Source organism: Geospiza fortis, unplaced genomic scaffold, assembly GCF_000277835.1.
Source record: "Geospiza fortis unplaced genomic scaffold, GeoFor_1.0 scaffold35, whole genome shotgun sequence".
Lineage (NCBI taxonomy): Eukaryota > Metazoa > Chordata > Aves > Passeriformes > Thraupidae > Geospiza > Geospiza fortis.
In genome coordinates, this window is record NW_005054453.1 from 52,637 (window position 1) to 69,256 (window position 16,620).

The following is a 16,620-nucleotide window of genomic DNA, read 5'->3' on the forward strand; positions in this document are numbered from 1 at the left end:
CGTGGCTCGCAATGGACTTTATTTACTTGGCAGCTTTCAACCAGCCATGCTGCGGACAGAAAGACAAAAGCAGCAGCGGCAGCAGCTTTTCTTTTTTCAGCGTCCCGCATGAAGAACAGGCATGGAGCGGAGCCCGCAGCCAGTGCGGCTTGTGCACCTGACCAACACAGAGAGAAGCACGGCGAGCGATTCCCCAGCTGCGGGGCCTGGACAAGATCAACCTTTCAGCGCTGCAGAGCTCTAGAGAAACCATTTCAGCCGACAGGACTTGAGAACAAACAAACCTACCAACAGCAATTCTCTCCCAGAGAAAAGGAAAAGGTAAAGACACGCGAAGAGAACAACACGGTGACACGAAGGTCGGTGCAAAAGAGGGAGGGCGAGGAGGAGGTGCCCCGGACGTCGGAGCTGAAATTCTTCTGCAAGCTGCGGTGAGGACTACAACAGAACAAACTGTTTCCCTGTAATTCATGGAGTGCATGCTGGGATGCAGCATTCACCCACAGCCCGTGAGAAAAAGGCACTCCTGTAGGAGCATGTGGATGCTGAAAAGCTGTGACCGGGTGAGAGGCTTGAACAGAGAGTAAGAAAACCCTTGCTTTCAGAAACAGAGGAAAAAGACCCTTGCTTTTATACTGGAACAACTTATCCTTAAAAACTGCACCCCATAAGATAAATGGCCCATGAAAAGCAGTTGTGGGAAGACTGCTTTGCCCGTGGGAGGGACTTCACGTTGCAAGCAGGTTCCGGACGAACTGTTTGCTGTGAAAATTAAAACCACGTTGGAAAAGTTCACAGAAAACTGTTTCCTGTAGAAAAGACCCCACAGCATAGCAAGAAACTCCTCTCCCTAAGTGAAATGAAGAAAGACTTTTAGACTGACTAAAAATCCTATGTTTTGTCTCCCTGTGCTATCGGTGGGAAGGAAAGAATGGCGGGGGGGAGGGTGAAGGTGTTTTAACTATTTCTTTTTAATTCTCATTATCCTCTTTAAATTCTGTTAATAATTTTTTATTTATACCTTTCAAAATTTTAAGGCTGTTTTGCCCTTAAAGTGTTTTTGTTCTAATCCTTATCTCACCCCATGACTTTTCTTTCCCTCTCCTCTGCTTAAGGAGGAAAATGAGTAAATTATTTTTGTGGATGTACTGGCATTTGGCCAGCGTCAACCTATCACAGTGTGAGGGCAGGACCTGCAGTCTGCACAAGATATTGCAAATGATAACAGAGATAATCCTGAAATACCAACCACTTCAAAAAGCTGCAAGTAATTTCAGAAGTCCAGGCATGCCCTGTCCCAAGTGCCCAAATCATCTACTAATTTTAAAGTTACAGAAAGGTCAGTTTTGCCCAGGATCCTAGAGAAATTCTGATCTAAAAATTATAGAAGTAGCTGCTGCCTTCAACAGCAGGCCGTCACTGTTCATAGCTATTACTGCATTGCAATGGTAACAATAGAAAGAAGCATTTTTAACAGTTAAATGCCAGAAAACATACAAGATGATGCAGCCATCTGTTTTATCAGCACATCAACATAATCATTACCATCCGCTGTAGATTTGACAGTAGAAAATGTCCAAATAACAAAATAACCACAAAGTGTCCCTGGAAGATACAGGGAAATATTGGGGAAAGTGGTCCATGACTATGCCAAGCTCATTTTCTTGACTACACCATCTGAAGCCAAAGTCTGTCACAATCTGTGCCTTTGAGTGAACTCCGGGTCCTGATGTCACTATTCATACAGCAATTAATGATTCCAAACAGAAAAAACAATTGTATCCTCAGGATTTGGCACTACTTCTGACAAACTGAAAGACACTTAATCAAAATAGCAATGGTCTACATTTCAGCATTATTACTTGTGCATGCAGAGTAAGAAAATTCAGCTGTCTGGAAAAAAAAAACAAACTACCAACCCACAAACAATTAATATTTACACTTCCCTGCTTTATAAGGAAATTCTTTCCAGGGCAGTCTATTAGACAATAAGTCAGGTATTTGCATAGCACTCTGTATGATTTTACAAAATTAACAGTATTTGAGACTGGTAATAGACTGGCATATAAACTATGCCACACTTGAGCAATTTCTCTGTCCCAGATTCATCATTTTGAAGTCCTTAAGGCATTTCTGATAACAACAAACATCTATTCTATAAGTCCACTGCATGTTTTTAAGGACTAAATGTCCTTAACAAACACGGCTTTATTCTCATCCTACAGTTTGCTGTCAACTACAATCTCCTTTTTAATATGCAGATCGCCTTTAAAAATTATTACTGCCAATAGTTTTTCACTATCTTTTTGATCAACAAACACACTCTTGTGCACTCATACCACAATGGGTTTGGATGCCCCATTGCATTCTAATTTCAAGGTAAAAACCCCCAAATTTTTCAGCTTACATTAGTAAAATGCTGTGGCTGGGTCTTCAAAGTAACAGCCTACAAATTCGCTCTCCCAGCTGCAAGCGGAGTAGGAAGTTTGGAGGAGAATCCATCTGTGCATCTGAATTCCAACACATAATGCCCCACACCAGCAAATTGTTGAATTAGCCTCACATCAGCCTCAGAAAATAAAAATTATGCCTGCAATCTGTAGTTAAATTAGACTTTATTACAAAATAGTTGGTCTTGCAGCATGCTTTCAGTATGAATGGAGCACTGAATGCTACAAGGCAGAAACCTGAAATCCAGAAAGAACTGGACACCACAACCTGGCGGTTATCAAGATGCTAAAATACTATTGTCCATGGAGCAGTTGTAGAGCTCTTTTCCTTAATTTCTCCAAAAAGAAAACACCAACAAAGATGACATAAAATCTAAGTTGCAGTTGCACTTTGTTTCTGAATTAAGAATGTTACTGAAAACAAAGATGTATATACCCTTGGCATAAGTGCTCCAAGCACTACACAATGGCACGTGCAATAGGAGGGGAATAATTTTGCCTCACTGTCATCAACATTTAACTACAAAAAGTGCAGTGGATTTCTTGGCAAAATAAGGATTCACATGGATGCAGTAGCAGTAGCAACATGGTGTGTAAAATAAAATTTGTTGACATCCAAAGACAAACTCTTACCCCATTAACGTGTAGGAGGCATCTAATTCTTGCAGTAGAGCAAGCAAAGTTTCATCTTGTTTATCTAGCAAATAGGCTTCATCTTAGCTCTTTGAGTAATGTTGCAGCTGCAGCTGGTCTGAAGCTGCACAGATAAATGTGGCCATAACTGAACCCAATGTGGCTAGTCTAGTTCCTTCTAGAACAAAAGTAAACCAGTCCCCAGGTGAGGCAATGATAAGTTGGATTTGAACTCAAACAAGGAACCCCAGCCAATGCCATTCAACCCTGAATGCAGACATATCACTGGCCACTGAGCTGGGCAGTGCTGAGACCCCGACTAACTGGTTGTTCAAGTGCAGGAATTCTGAACCCCCTAAAAGGGGGCATCCATGGATAAACAGGAGCTGTTGTGGCATGAGCTCAGTGCGTTCAGTCGTGTGCCTGTCTCCAAACTGCAACCCTAACATAATAAGTGCTGAAACCCGACGTGATTGACACGGCCATCCACACGTACAGTGGAGGAGACAGAGGGCAAGCATGGAGAGCCACTTGCAGCAAAAAAGCTGCCCAAACACAGCGTGGAGAGCTGACCAAGGCGTGAAGAGCTGACCAAAGTCTGGACCCCCTTTGTAAATACCCCCATTTATAGAAAAATGGCACCAAGAAATATGGGGCATGTGTTTCTCTGGAAGGAAACCCAGTTGCTAAGGGATGGACCCTATTTTTACCTAAACAGAGAGTAAAGCATGAGCAACAGGCTCTGGAGGTCACTATGGATGCTTTGGACATTATAAAGCCCTGGAGGCTTGTTTCGAACTTGCTGGGGTGGTTGGAAGACCATCAGTGCCAGTGCAGAGCTGCAAGTGCCAAAACCCAGAAGCATCAGCAAAAAGTTGCTGAAACCTGGAACTGTGGAGCACCATATCATAGCAGAGCCAGGGCTGGGGAAGCCTGAGAAACACTGAGTGAGTCAGTGCCAGGGTCAGCACCCGAGAGGCTGCGAGAGCCGGCCACCAATGGATAACCATACGTTTGCCAGAGCTGTGGGAGGAGAACCGGAAAATGGCCCCTGGTCCCCTGATCCAATTAACCCTAGAGGGGACCCTGACAGTATCATAAAAGAACTCACACCACCCTGCACTATGCAGCCTCAGCTGGAGCTGTGTAGTGATGAGTCGCTGGAGATCAGGAAGCCCTTCCAGTCTGGGTCTTAGCTCTGGCCAAGCTATGGCCTGGACTGGCAGGAAAAGTATGCCATCAGACCGAGGTGTTTCTGTGCTAAAATTGAAAGCCAGTCACTTTGGCTGATTTGGCTTTGCAGAAGCTGGACCACTTTCTTTTGAAGTAGACATGGGAGCCTTATTCGGAAAAGGCTCTTCAAGTCCTCATTGTGAAAAGAAGCCTCCTTGGCAGACCCTGGGTGATAGCAAAGCCTATAGGCAGTTGTTTCACCTTGTTAATTTCATTCAAAAGTGCATGTTTTGTTAGGATTGAATTATGTTCCTGTTAAGTTGTTAAAACAAAGAAAGGGCGAGTGGGTGTGTATCCCCCTGAGAAGTCTTGTATTGTCATGTTCTCATGCTTTTCAATCAACTCCCAGCTAACCTAGGAAGCCAACAGCTTGTCAGAGGCAGAAGACTGTCAATGGTAAGACAATCTGCCCATCACCCTACTTGAACTCAAAGACCCAAATATTTGGGAGACATCCGTGGGAGAAGGATATGTGTTTTTAATGGTTTTGACTTGACTTGTTTCTTGTTTGTTGTGTTAAGTTGTAATTTTTAACTTCTAAATAATGAACCTGCAGCACGCTAGCCTGAAAGATTGTATTACTGGTGATCTCGCCTGACAGCTCCTGCATGTGAATGTTACAACTCCAATGATACATGGGAGACATCATGGCCTGGAGGATACTAGACTCCGTGAGTTGGGTACAAAGTCTTATTCGAACTAGGTTCATCCTGTCTTTGTCATCCTGTCTGCAAAAAACACCTGCAGAGGATAACAAAGAACACTTGGCATTTATTAACACAGAAAGGGGGAGTTGTCGCAGCTGCAGCTGCTCTGAAGTTGCACAGATAAAGTTGGCCATAACTGAACCCAATTTGGCTAGCCTAGCTCGTTCTAGAATAAAAGTAAACAAGTAGCCAGGTGTGGTATTCACATACCCTCTGAATGCAGAGAAGCAGAGAAAAGAATGATCAAAACAAGTCTTATCTCATTTGCTGCTCCTGTGTTTTTGAACATGTGGAATGTGTTGGAAGATTGTTTGCCCACGGTGATCGCTTGATTGGATTCTGGTGGACATTATTTATGTTAATTAGCCTATCATGTTCAAACTGTGTCAACTGTCTGGTCAGCAGACAGTCATGAGGTTCTTCAGTTTAGTATAGTTCTTGTTAGTGTAATACAGTGTAAAATAGTTACAGTATAATGTACTACAATAAAGTAATTAGTTACCATTCTGATATCATGGAGTTCTCTGTGCATCATTTTTTCTAAGAAGCAGTTTAATCAAATAATGTCTGGCCAGAATGAATTCTAACACTGTTTTATCTATCCCTCACACAGACGTACCATAATCGCAAACGTCAGATTCTAACCAGATCTAATACCAAGTTCTTAGTAGATTATATTTAACTGGGGAAATTTATCTGAAAAACCATAGAGTTCACAGGCTCGAATTTCTATAAGAGACTTTAGAAGGAAGCAGTTTTAATCATAATAAGGGAAGACATATAAAGACAGAAAGAAGGACAGGCAGTAACTAAAGACTGGACATAGAGATGCAAGGCTGATTCCCGTGGGGATAACTGTGTAACCAGTAATCTGAAATTTCCTCTGAGGAAGATGGTTTCCCTAAACTAGGTATTTTATTTATCCATTGTTTTAATTCAGGGAGAGTTAAGCCTAAACTCCCTGTTGATTCAACATCCTCCCTCCTTAAGAATGGCTATCAATTTACACAATAGTTTCAACTGAACTTCCTGGTCTTTGTAGCCCAATATTTTTCCATCCTGGAAAGGGTCATTTTCAGATCCACATTTTTTTCATGCAGATCTTCCACCCCTCTGTGGCAATAAGAGTTTTAGAATCCAAACAGACTTTCAGCTTTTACCACAGGGAGGATTTCTGACAGGACATAAAATTTAAAAATCTGGTGACAGTTCACAAATTGAATGATACTTCAGCTTCTTGAAAATAGTAGTTTTGTTTCTTCTTTAATCTTACAGCTGTGATGAAAAAATAAATCCCAAACTTGTACTTGGTGCTTTGATGATTAATAAAAAATAAGGGGAAAAATACTATTCATACAAGATGTTAGAGTCACTAAAACAATTAAATCAGGGTCTACACTGGCAATACTTAAATACATATCTTCGTTAACTAAAAGAGTAGGCATCCTCCATGTCGAAAATCTGCAGACCATGACTCTGTTACCTTCCATACTGCTCCTCTGGTAAATTCCAAAATTAGATTACTCCCTTATATCTATGTTACAGATTCTGTGTGGTGACAAACTAAACCGAATTGTAGCAATTGTTAACCTCAGACACACTGCTTCTTTAAAGAAAGCAGCTTCTGGTATTATGCAAACTACAAATGTTTTGTTGAATAAATCCTAAAACTGAAGGGCTAATTACTTTTAGGGAAAAAAAACTGCAGGAAATGAAAGCAAGCAGAATTTGAGTGTTATTAAAAACTTGTTAAGAAGGATGTGTCTTTTATGACACAAACATGTTCACTGTTGCAGTAAACAAAATTTTAAGGCTGTATCTCAGTTCTCCATGATCTAAAGGTACCACTCACAAGAATATCAAACAAAAAAAGAAAGAAATTTAAATACTTTGTCAATCTAATGATTTTATTTCCCCTTCCAATCATTACAAAAAGTGCTCATACTTCCACAAAGAATGTCATAAGGTCACATGAAATGACCCAGATTTCTACCTTTTGTTTTTTCTAGAAAACTCCTTTTTCTATTCCAAGCAAATAGGCGTATTTTTCTAGAATAAAAACAATGAGCCACTAAGTTTTTCTTGTTTGCTGAAAGACACTTGGGTTTTACTTCAGTAGTTAATGGATTAATTTTACAGTTCAATTTTACAGTTTAATTTTACAGAATCCTTGATTCACGAATCAAGATAGATTAGTGGGAAGGAGTCTGATGGGGGGCAAAAACCCCCATATTCCAGAATTAACTAAAAATTCGTGAGTACTTACAATGATCATATTTTATTTCAATTGTGGTTTCATAAATGTGAGAAGTTTTTTAACTAAAAACAAATTGCAGACCCCGATTCTGCCCTTGGCTCAGCACTGACTGTCCTTATAGTCCACACAGTCTCAAATCCATTCATAGAACAGCAAACCACAAGCAGAACAATTTAGTGAACAGCATAAATCATCCCTTTAGTGTCCCAAGCAAACTCTCCCACAGCAGCTTCCCTACAACATTTTTCACACAGGGTACTAATCCCTACCTCTGGAGGCCAGAATAATGCTATATTTTAATAAATTATGAAGCTTTAGATTAACTGCAAAGTAGCCCGAGGCTATTAGAATGTGTGTTGTAATGCTATAAACCACGTAAATCAGTAGTCACTGGAATTGCCAATGAACTGTCACAAGAAAGAGAAAAAATCAGGTCCAAGGCCAACAGGAAAGATACTGACAAAGGGGGATGTATTATGTGAAAAGAGAGCCTTTTCAAGTAATGCCACGGATTCTTTAAGATGGGTCTTAGTATTTACCATGCTGTCTGTAGAATCTAGAACCACAAAAGGTATTAAGTCCACTCATTCTTGGTGCAACAATGATACATTTATCAAATAACATGAAAATTTTTGTAGCACTTAGTTCTGTCATTTATGAAGTGGAATCTATTGAGACTACTTTAGCAATAATAGATTTTTCTTATAAGATGTACAGAAATCAAATTGGGATCATTAGCATAACAAAGGCATGTACTTCAAAAAATTAGCACCTTAAAATGCTCTTTAAACATGGTACCTTTTTTATTGCCTTGGCCTGCTTTCTCATTAACAATTACCATGGCACCTGTTCCCACCTCTTCCCTACAGTAAATTGCTACCCACCCACAGCCCAGTATCTCTACTACAAAATTAAAATTTAAAAACAGCACACTCAGATTCACTGTCCTGCATTTCACTTCTAATAATGGTGCATCCTCAAAACGAGTGTTTCTCAGGGCTTTCATACTTTCTCTCTGCCCATCTTACCTCTCTGTATGAGAAATAATTCAGAAAGACTCCTGGCTGTGTCAGAACACGTCCTCACAACACATGCCCCACAAGACTGCCTCCCTCAGAACAACCTAAACCAAGCACTCCTTGCACCAACACTGGACATTAGTTCTGTGCAAGGACCACTACTCATTGTCATGTGTAATTACACCATGAAAACCACACTGGCCTAATAAGTGCATACACTACACAAATAATACTTAAAAGATGGACTGCAGGAATGGGTGTGCATTCATAGTTTTTAAAATCCTCATTAACTTTAATTTCTCCTCCACTGTTTATTGGCTTTTCGCTGCCTATTAATTCTTAGATCAAAACTATTAAAACAAATAAATATTTGAACTGATTTAAATATACCATTATCTTATCATACTAAATTTTTAAGAACATATTAATGTCAAACGGTGAAAACAAAAGCAACACAGAAAACACCAACAAACTACATGCAGTCAAGACACATCTCTGACCATCTCCAGCCACAGACACCAAATTATCAGATCAACTGCCCTATAAATTTTAAGACTATACTTTCAAATATCAAGGCTTGGAAGCACCCATGTCCCCTTCTTTGAACAGCAGCTTACATAAAACTATTCCTATAGAAGAGCGACAATTTTTTAACTGTAATTTCACTCCATTTGTTATGGCCGTAAAATTATGCTTAAAAACATAAAGAGTTCATTTGCAGCAGCTCTTCATCCTAAAAGAGCTGTTCTGTTAACCATTAATTTAGCCACTTTTCTACAAAAATCTTACTAGAAACAGCATATTTAATGTTTAAAAAACAACTTCTGAATACAAAAACATTCAAAGTATAAGCTCTTTAAGGTTTTCCAATAAAAACTTAAGTTGTAAAACTCAGTTTGAGAAGAATACTCTCACTTCTCACTTACCTTATCCTCAAAAAGTTTTATTACCATAGTCAGAAATTAAATTTAAGAAATACATTATTTCATAACTTCTCTTTACATTTATTTGTTGAACTTCTAATTAGCATATTTCTTTCAAAACACATTTCAGTAAACTGGAATTGTAAGTATTGTCCCAAAACCTGCATCACTAGCTCATGCTCACCTTGTGAAGTTGATGCCTGTGATTTTTGCTGCAGGGCTACAGGATAACATCCAACTTGAGAAGGATGTATGAGCAATTGCATGCACTGTTTACTGAGAAATCTGCACTGAAACTTACCTAATCTGATGGGAATGCATATAGCCTTAATGGGATGCCAAGTTAAGCAGCTGGGACGGTCTCTCACCTTTGTTTTGCTTTCCTGACATCATGAATTTAAACTCCAGCTCTAAATAAGGCAGCTGCAGGATAGGAGCAGATGCTACCAAAGTCAAGCGGGTCTCACCAGTTACATATGGAGTGCTCAAGAGGACCTGTCCTTTGGTTGCAGCTCTATGTGCTCCCTACTCCAACACTCTGCTAATCCAGCAGAAATTTAACTCAACAAAAATACAAAACAGTCAAGGGTCTCCTTGCTATTTTTCTTCTTGCAAGATTAGCATAGAGAAGTATGACAAGCAACACAAGAGAGCAAGAGGGAAGGAGAGCAGGAATCACAGCCCAGCAGTCAGAGGTTATTAGGCTGCTATAGCAGCACAGCTTTTGTTTCTGCAGACACTTTGGTGCCTCTCAGAAAATGCAAACTTCCTGATCATGTTCTTTGGAGAGATGGTGTACAGAAAGATTCAGTTCATCTAAACAGTTAATCTTTCACAGCAAAGCCCCACTCCTTTCTTCATTCCTAACTTGTTATTTTATAGATAGATGTGCTAATTTCAATGCATTAGGCTTTTCACCCATAAAGGGTGAAACTCAGCTCAACTCCATTCCCCCTAGCCACCCACTCCTGGAACCAAACCAGCAATAACAAACTCTTGCACCAAAAAGGCAGGATAGGAAGGGACCGACAGGAAGGGACAAGAGCTGGAAGATGGGGTAAATAGAGCCACACAGTACCTACTTCCAGCTGCCCTGCACTTGTGTGGCTCACACACAGTGTAAAACTGAATTCCAACCAACTTCATGGCTCAGCTGATATTTAAAACTCCAAGTTTAGCTCTCTAGTAAACTCCCTGCATAAGTACATAGCAAAGATATAACTGAAGATCTGCCTGCTCATGAGGAAGGAGACACAGAGTTACAATGCAGCATCCTGAACCTAACGTGACATTTTCACCTGCCAAGGTAATCCTGTCACCAATGAAGCCTGAGCAAAACTAAGCTTAGAGGAAAGAGATGTGACCCCATGTCAAGACCTCCATCCTGTGGATAGACACATTCCTTGGGGATTTCTAAAAGTACAAAAGCCTCATGGAAGAAAAGAATTAAGTAAGTCTACCTGTTTCCACAGTTTCAGTCTCAATTTCTTGTTCCTCTGCTACATCTTGCATCAGGTAAGTCTCATCATCATAAACCAGGACCTGAGCAGCGTAACCCTGTTCTAGTCTGGCACTAGGAACTGGCTCCACAACCACTGCTGGGAATTCAGAGACAGGCTCATTTTCCTATAGAAAGGAAAAAAAAAGGAAAGAAAAGAAAAAAATGCTCTAAATACTGCACTATTGAACTCTATGTCAATGTTTTCCTCTTATGTTCTTAAATTCTTTATGAAATAATGATAACAATTTCAAATATTTTTAAAGGAAATTTTCTTCCAAAGCAAGAGATTAAAAGAATAACAGATAGTTATCAGCCATTAGAGGGGACTTTCTAAATCTCAAAGTTTTCCTTAGTTTAAGGAAAATTTAAAGCACCAGACAACTTAAGATATTAGAAAAGAGCACACTTTCTAATGAAGACACTGAGCTGTGGGAAGTGTTTCTCCTCCCTCTGCTTGATGAAAGGTAACAAAGGCTTTGACTATGCACTGCAAGGTACCTGCATCTGACCTGTGTCTTTCAAACACGTGTTTTGGGTTAAGTGCCTAGATTATTACAGAAGAACTGACTACTTCAAAGCCTATATGCTCATCTCTACTTATTTAAGGACCAAAATGTCTGTAAAAGCATATATAATCAGTTAGTGCTGCAGAAGTAGAACCGTGCCAGATGATCTTTATTAAAAGCTACAGAAGAGTAGAATATATTTATTATTTGTTGATAAGAATGCAAAATACAATAAAATATGCTGTGCTGGCTAACTTTAAAAGAGGTCTGTGTATTGTTCTGCTCAACTTGTTCTATACCTCACACCTGAGATGTTTAAAGCAAGCTTAGTATAGAATATAAGTTTGTAAACCCAGTCTACAGTAGTACTACAGACTTCAAGACTTCCTGATTCCACTGCTGTGACAACAAATTCTTCTACTAAAAGGTATTTGAAAAATGGCTGCACTCTTCCTCCTTACACAACAATCTCAGATCCATTTCATCTGTTTTCACAGCAAGTTTATAGCAAAATTTTCTTTCAAATTAAGATAAAAGGTTTAAAAGTTTGACAGTAAATAAGTGCTATTTATTTTTCTAACCTCTTGATTTTTTATTTCATTGCTGTCAAACTCCAGGGCAGGGCCTCCATTGTCAATCACTACTGATGTCATGGTGCATCCCCCGAAGATTCTTTGAGAGCTGTTATCTCTCTTGAAGATACTAATGCTGATAATCTCAGGATATCAAAGGCTTGGATTCACAGTCCACTGCTCTTAAACAGCTAGGCAGACGTTGCTGAAACACAAAATAATTTTAAGTTATTTGCATAATTTATACTCAAAAGTCTTCCAATGTCTATGAAATCTCTTGCATGCTGCATCTCTACATCACAATAGGGCATCAGCAAACAGTGAGATCAGTGCTTTGTAACAAAAGACAGAATTTGGCCCAACATTTTAATAAAATCCATCCATTAGAAGGCTACAACAATCACTGAGGTCTGCAAGAAAACAGGACCATCTAATATGCACTGAAGAAAGAAATCATCGTCAATACTGCAACAGGCAACCTCAATGAGTCTGCTTTTCAATAGCAGGAAGCTGGTTTAAACTAAACTAATCTTGCACATTCAGGGAAACACTTGTTTGGATTCATGCAGGGTAACTGGGCCTCGTACAGGCAAGGTTACGCTAACAAAAATTACAAATGCTGATGATCTCCCCAGCCAGATACAAACTAAGCAAGGAATAAGCACAAGATACATTTGAAAAGAAAGAAAAAATATACACAATTTAGAAAAAAAAAAGGGGTTTTTTGCTCACATAGGCAGTCCACTCTACATGACAAAGCACAACTCATACCTAACTATATTTAATTTGTAACAGCACAAACCTCCCCCCTCAAAGTTACTACTTTATTTTCCATTGTTTCACTTGTAAAGCTAGCACCACTTTTTGATGAAGAAGAAACCTAAGAGTTCCTCTGCTCCCCAAACAAGACTCAGGCTGAAAAGCCTTTAACAGGCATCCCTTGGAGCCATATACACCTGTCACCCTGCAGACTTTTTAGAACAAAAAGCCTACTCCTTACCTATCCAAAGTCTTTAAATTCAAAAAATACGTTAAGTAAAAAAACAATTGCTTATGAATAAACTAAAATAATCAATCAGAAGAAAAAAAAATCCATCTATTGCAAAATCTTTTCTTCTTCTACAGCTTTCCATTTATATACAGAATAGAAATATTGCCAATGAACAATGACCCAAAATAGAAGGCCAAAGAAATTAAACTCCATTTTAATTTAGAAGCACAAACCTTCTAATCTGTTTCAAACATCAGCACTATTCCTGCAACTCAGACTTGCAGCTCAGTGAACATACAGTGCTTCATATGGCACCTCTGCTTAAGCACATCACAAAGCTAATTCTCATGCAGAATATTAATGCAAACAATCAATAATAATAAATATCAATGCAAATAAATAAAATACTAGACCACATCTACTGTATATTTATATTTTAGGTACTATAATCCCACACAGGTGGCCAAGTAACTGCCAAATTGCATCAACTGAAAACACCCAAAACTGTTTACAAGATCAGGTTCTCTCTAAAACTCCGTCTCCTAGGTTACAAAAGGTTTCAATTACTTTTATGCTGATCTATCTCTACATGAATCACTGATTTCCTATAGAAATTAAGTTAAGGCGATGCAGAAATATAAATGATAATCCTCATTTTCCAGTTGGGGCAGAAATCATGGTAAGGACCTTACAGGGGAAAGAAAGTACACAGAAGAATGTGTGGGATGCTAAATCTCAGCATTCATTAACAAAACTGTATCTTCAGACTGAATACGTGGAATAGTCCATCAAGGTACTCCAAGTCTTTATATAACAGGATTTGAACCTCATACTGATGTTCAGTCAGCAACGTTTTCAAAACTCTGCCAGGGCAGAGAAAACAACAAGCCCACTCGTCAGCAAGTGAGAAGCTAAAAGAGTTTCAGTTCAGCCTGGATTGGAAGTTCTAAGTTAAAGCAGACACTCAAACACACCCACACACCTACATGCATGTGAGATTCCCACAGACACAGCCCTTTCTCTACGAACCAGCACTTCCCTTCGTCCCTCACCCTAAGGAGTATGTCTCCATGGAAGAGCTTTTGCTTCTCCCTCAAATTCCAGAAGGACACTGAATCTATTCCCCATCCTCTCTCTAGCAAGTCCCAACTCATTAGATTCCTGTAAAAGGAAAATGCTCTCTGGTCACTTCCAGGAATCAGCTCAGAAATTCACATTTCCCAAAACAAAGTCAGCCAAAAAGGCCAAAAGACAATTAGACTCAGACTGTTAAACTAAGAGATGATTCAGGTTTGTAAGAGACTAGGCTGTCCCCAGAGATACAATTAGCAAGCACAGAAGCTGGTTCAAAGTACAACTAGTTTTGAATTACAGAACAACCTGCAGAAATATTAAAAATAAAAACAAAAAAATGCACACAATATATTTAATTCCTCTCTGGATAGATGCTCACAATAAAGCAAAATACAGAATAACATCAGAGGAGAAAAAATAATGTAAATTTATTTTTTCTCCTCTGATGTTATTCTGTATTTTTTCTGTAAATTTATTTTTATTTATTTTGGAAAATAAATAAAATAGCCCACACTTCAAGAGAAGTTACTTAGGGCTAATTTCAAAACAAAACTCTAAATATAAGTCTGAAAATAGCTTTAGCACACTTTCATTTTAATTATAAAAGAAACTAGCAAAAAAAACCCCTCAAAACACAATGCTTGAAAAAAGATGCCCACACACAAAACCAAGACAAACACACAGAAGTCTGAGCAGCAGTGACCAGAAGCAGCTGCTCCTCCACCACTCAGAACCACCACAAGAGCACTTGGAACAACATACTCCTTTTATTCAGGTCGCATCCTAAATCCTGCGGAGAGATTTATGCAGATACCTCCACAGATGCAACTGCAAGTGCAGGACTCCAGCTAGCAGTAGCAACACACACAGCTTTTTTTTCTTTTTTTTTTTTTTTTCAAAACAGCCTTCTTGTGGTTTAATCGAAACCAAAAAAGTTAAGAAAGTTGGCTTGAAAATTAAGTTAGTTATACGAGCAGAAGTATGCCTGCCAAGATCACTGCAGAATCCCATTCAGAGGAACATTCCTAAGGGCACTAAGGTGTTCTTTCATAGGCAGAACCTCAAATACAGCAGTAAATGCCACTATCACTCTGACACATATACACCACAGCACACTCTGTAAAACATTTCATGTTGACTGAAAAGTTTTTTTAAAGATGTTTTCCCAGATCATATTTACAGCTCTGACTATCTGATTCATACTGGCACGTGCAGAAGAAATAGCAGATTGGCTTTCTAAACTCAACGAGTCTAAGAACTGAAAAATTAAGTTACTGAAAAAGCAGAAAAAAAAAATACTAAGCTTCTTGCTAAAGTTTGTCGCACAGGTTATATCAGAATTAGGATACAAAGTAATTCTTCGCATCCACGAGGTCAGGGGAGCATGCAAACCACACCTCACAATTTAGACCAAGCACTAAAATTTATAAAATACAAATCAAAATAAGGGATGTGCAAAGTAATCCCAGCCACACCACACTTTGTAAGTTTTCATACACAAAAAGCAGTAAATTTACTCCTGAATGCACGGAAACTATTATGCTGGATCAAATTAATGATGCATCAAATCCAGTAAAACACTAGAAGATCTCCTTCCATACATATATAATTTGAACATCCAAAGTTTGCTCTGAACCTCAAAAGCTAAAGCTGATGAGCCCCAAAACAGGTAAGCTTATAATCACTTAGAATCTATTAATGTTCTGCAAAAAGCTTTGTGGCTTCAGCGGGCTGCTCCTGGACCTTCCTGCATCTCATCCTATTAGCAGGCTCTCTTCCCACTGCTCTCTATTTAAAGATACCCTGTAACCTTCTCTTCCCTCTGACAGAAGTCTCGCATACTTCCCCTTAACTTGTACCTCTCTTTCCAGTGAATTGATTGTTGGTCCTCAACAGTCATTTCCACTCCCCCACAAGCCAGAGTAGGGAGGAATTATTCATCACTTTACATAATAAAGCAGCAGAGACTATTAAATTAAATGGTGAGGATGTAGATTCAAAAAACAAACCCTAACACACACTCTAAAAAGAAGCAGTGTGCAAAAATTCCATAATTAGCTTTGGCAGTATATTCTAAAGGTCAAAAACTTGTAAGATTTAAGTCAGACAGCTTTACGATGGTAAAGCTCCTGAGTAGCTTATGAGACTATTGAATATAAAGATGTGTGTAACAGTCTAAACTTCAGGCACCTTCTGAACCAGATACTACTGAAACCTGAGAGACGAAGAGTATGACACTGATGGCAGCACACAAAAGAACCATCCTTTTCCCAGCACCTTTCTGAAAGCAACTAATCCTGTCCACTATATGAAATGGAATGAGCGGAGAAGGAAGAGCAACAAGGACTAGACCTGTTTAAAAACCAGAACCTGTTCTTAAACTTGCAGTAAGGTTGTGCTGTCTTTGCTAAAGAAGTTAAATGACAAAAGAAAAGTCACAAGAGAGGTAACAGCGACCAGCCATAAAGGGGGGAGCAGGCAGAATGAAAAACTGAATTATTCAAGTGGGGAGAGACAAGAGGGAACGCATCCAAAAAGGCAACAACAGATAAACACGAACTGGGCTCACCCAGTACGACGTTTTACGGTCGCGCTATATTGAGAAGTCCGCCAGACTCGTGCTGTTTATCAGCGGCGCAGGCAGCGCAGGGCGCACAGCGACGGCAGGGACGAGCACGGGAGGAGCGATCACGCATGACAGCGAGTGTCCAGCACTCCCGGGCTGCCATGTTCTCCCGACGCCCTGTGTAAACA

At 39.4% G+C, this 16,620-nt stretch overlaps 1 protein-coding gene across 2 annotated transcripts in view; it reads right to left on the bottom strand.

Moving 5' to 3' along the window:
- ELF2 (E74 like ETS transcription factor 2) overlaps positions 1–16,553 on the bottom strand; it is a 35,221-nt gene extending 18,668 nt beyond the window's left edge. The window contains exons 1-3 of one of the 2 annotated variants that reach the window (XM_005427758.2): positions 16,436–16,553; positions 11,811–12,006; positions 10,683–10,848 (exon numbers count right to left, since the gene is read on the bottom strand). In XM_005427758.2, coding sequence (XP_005427815.1) covers positions 10,683–10,848; positions 11,811–11,882 — 238 coding nt within the window. In that variant the 5' untranslated portion in view covers positions 11,883–12,006; positions 16,436–16,553. The remainder of the gene's footprint in view (positions 1–10,682; positions 10,849–11,810; positions 12,007–16,435) is intronic. The other variant, XM_005427759.2, reaches the window with a different exon arrangement.
- Positions 16,554–16,620: the final 67 nt, after the last annotated feature.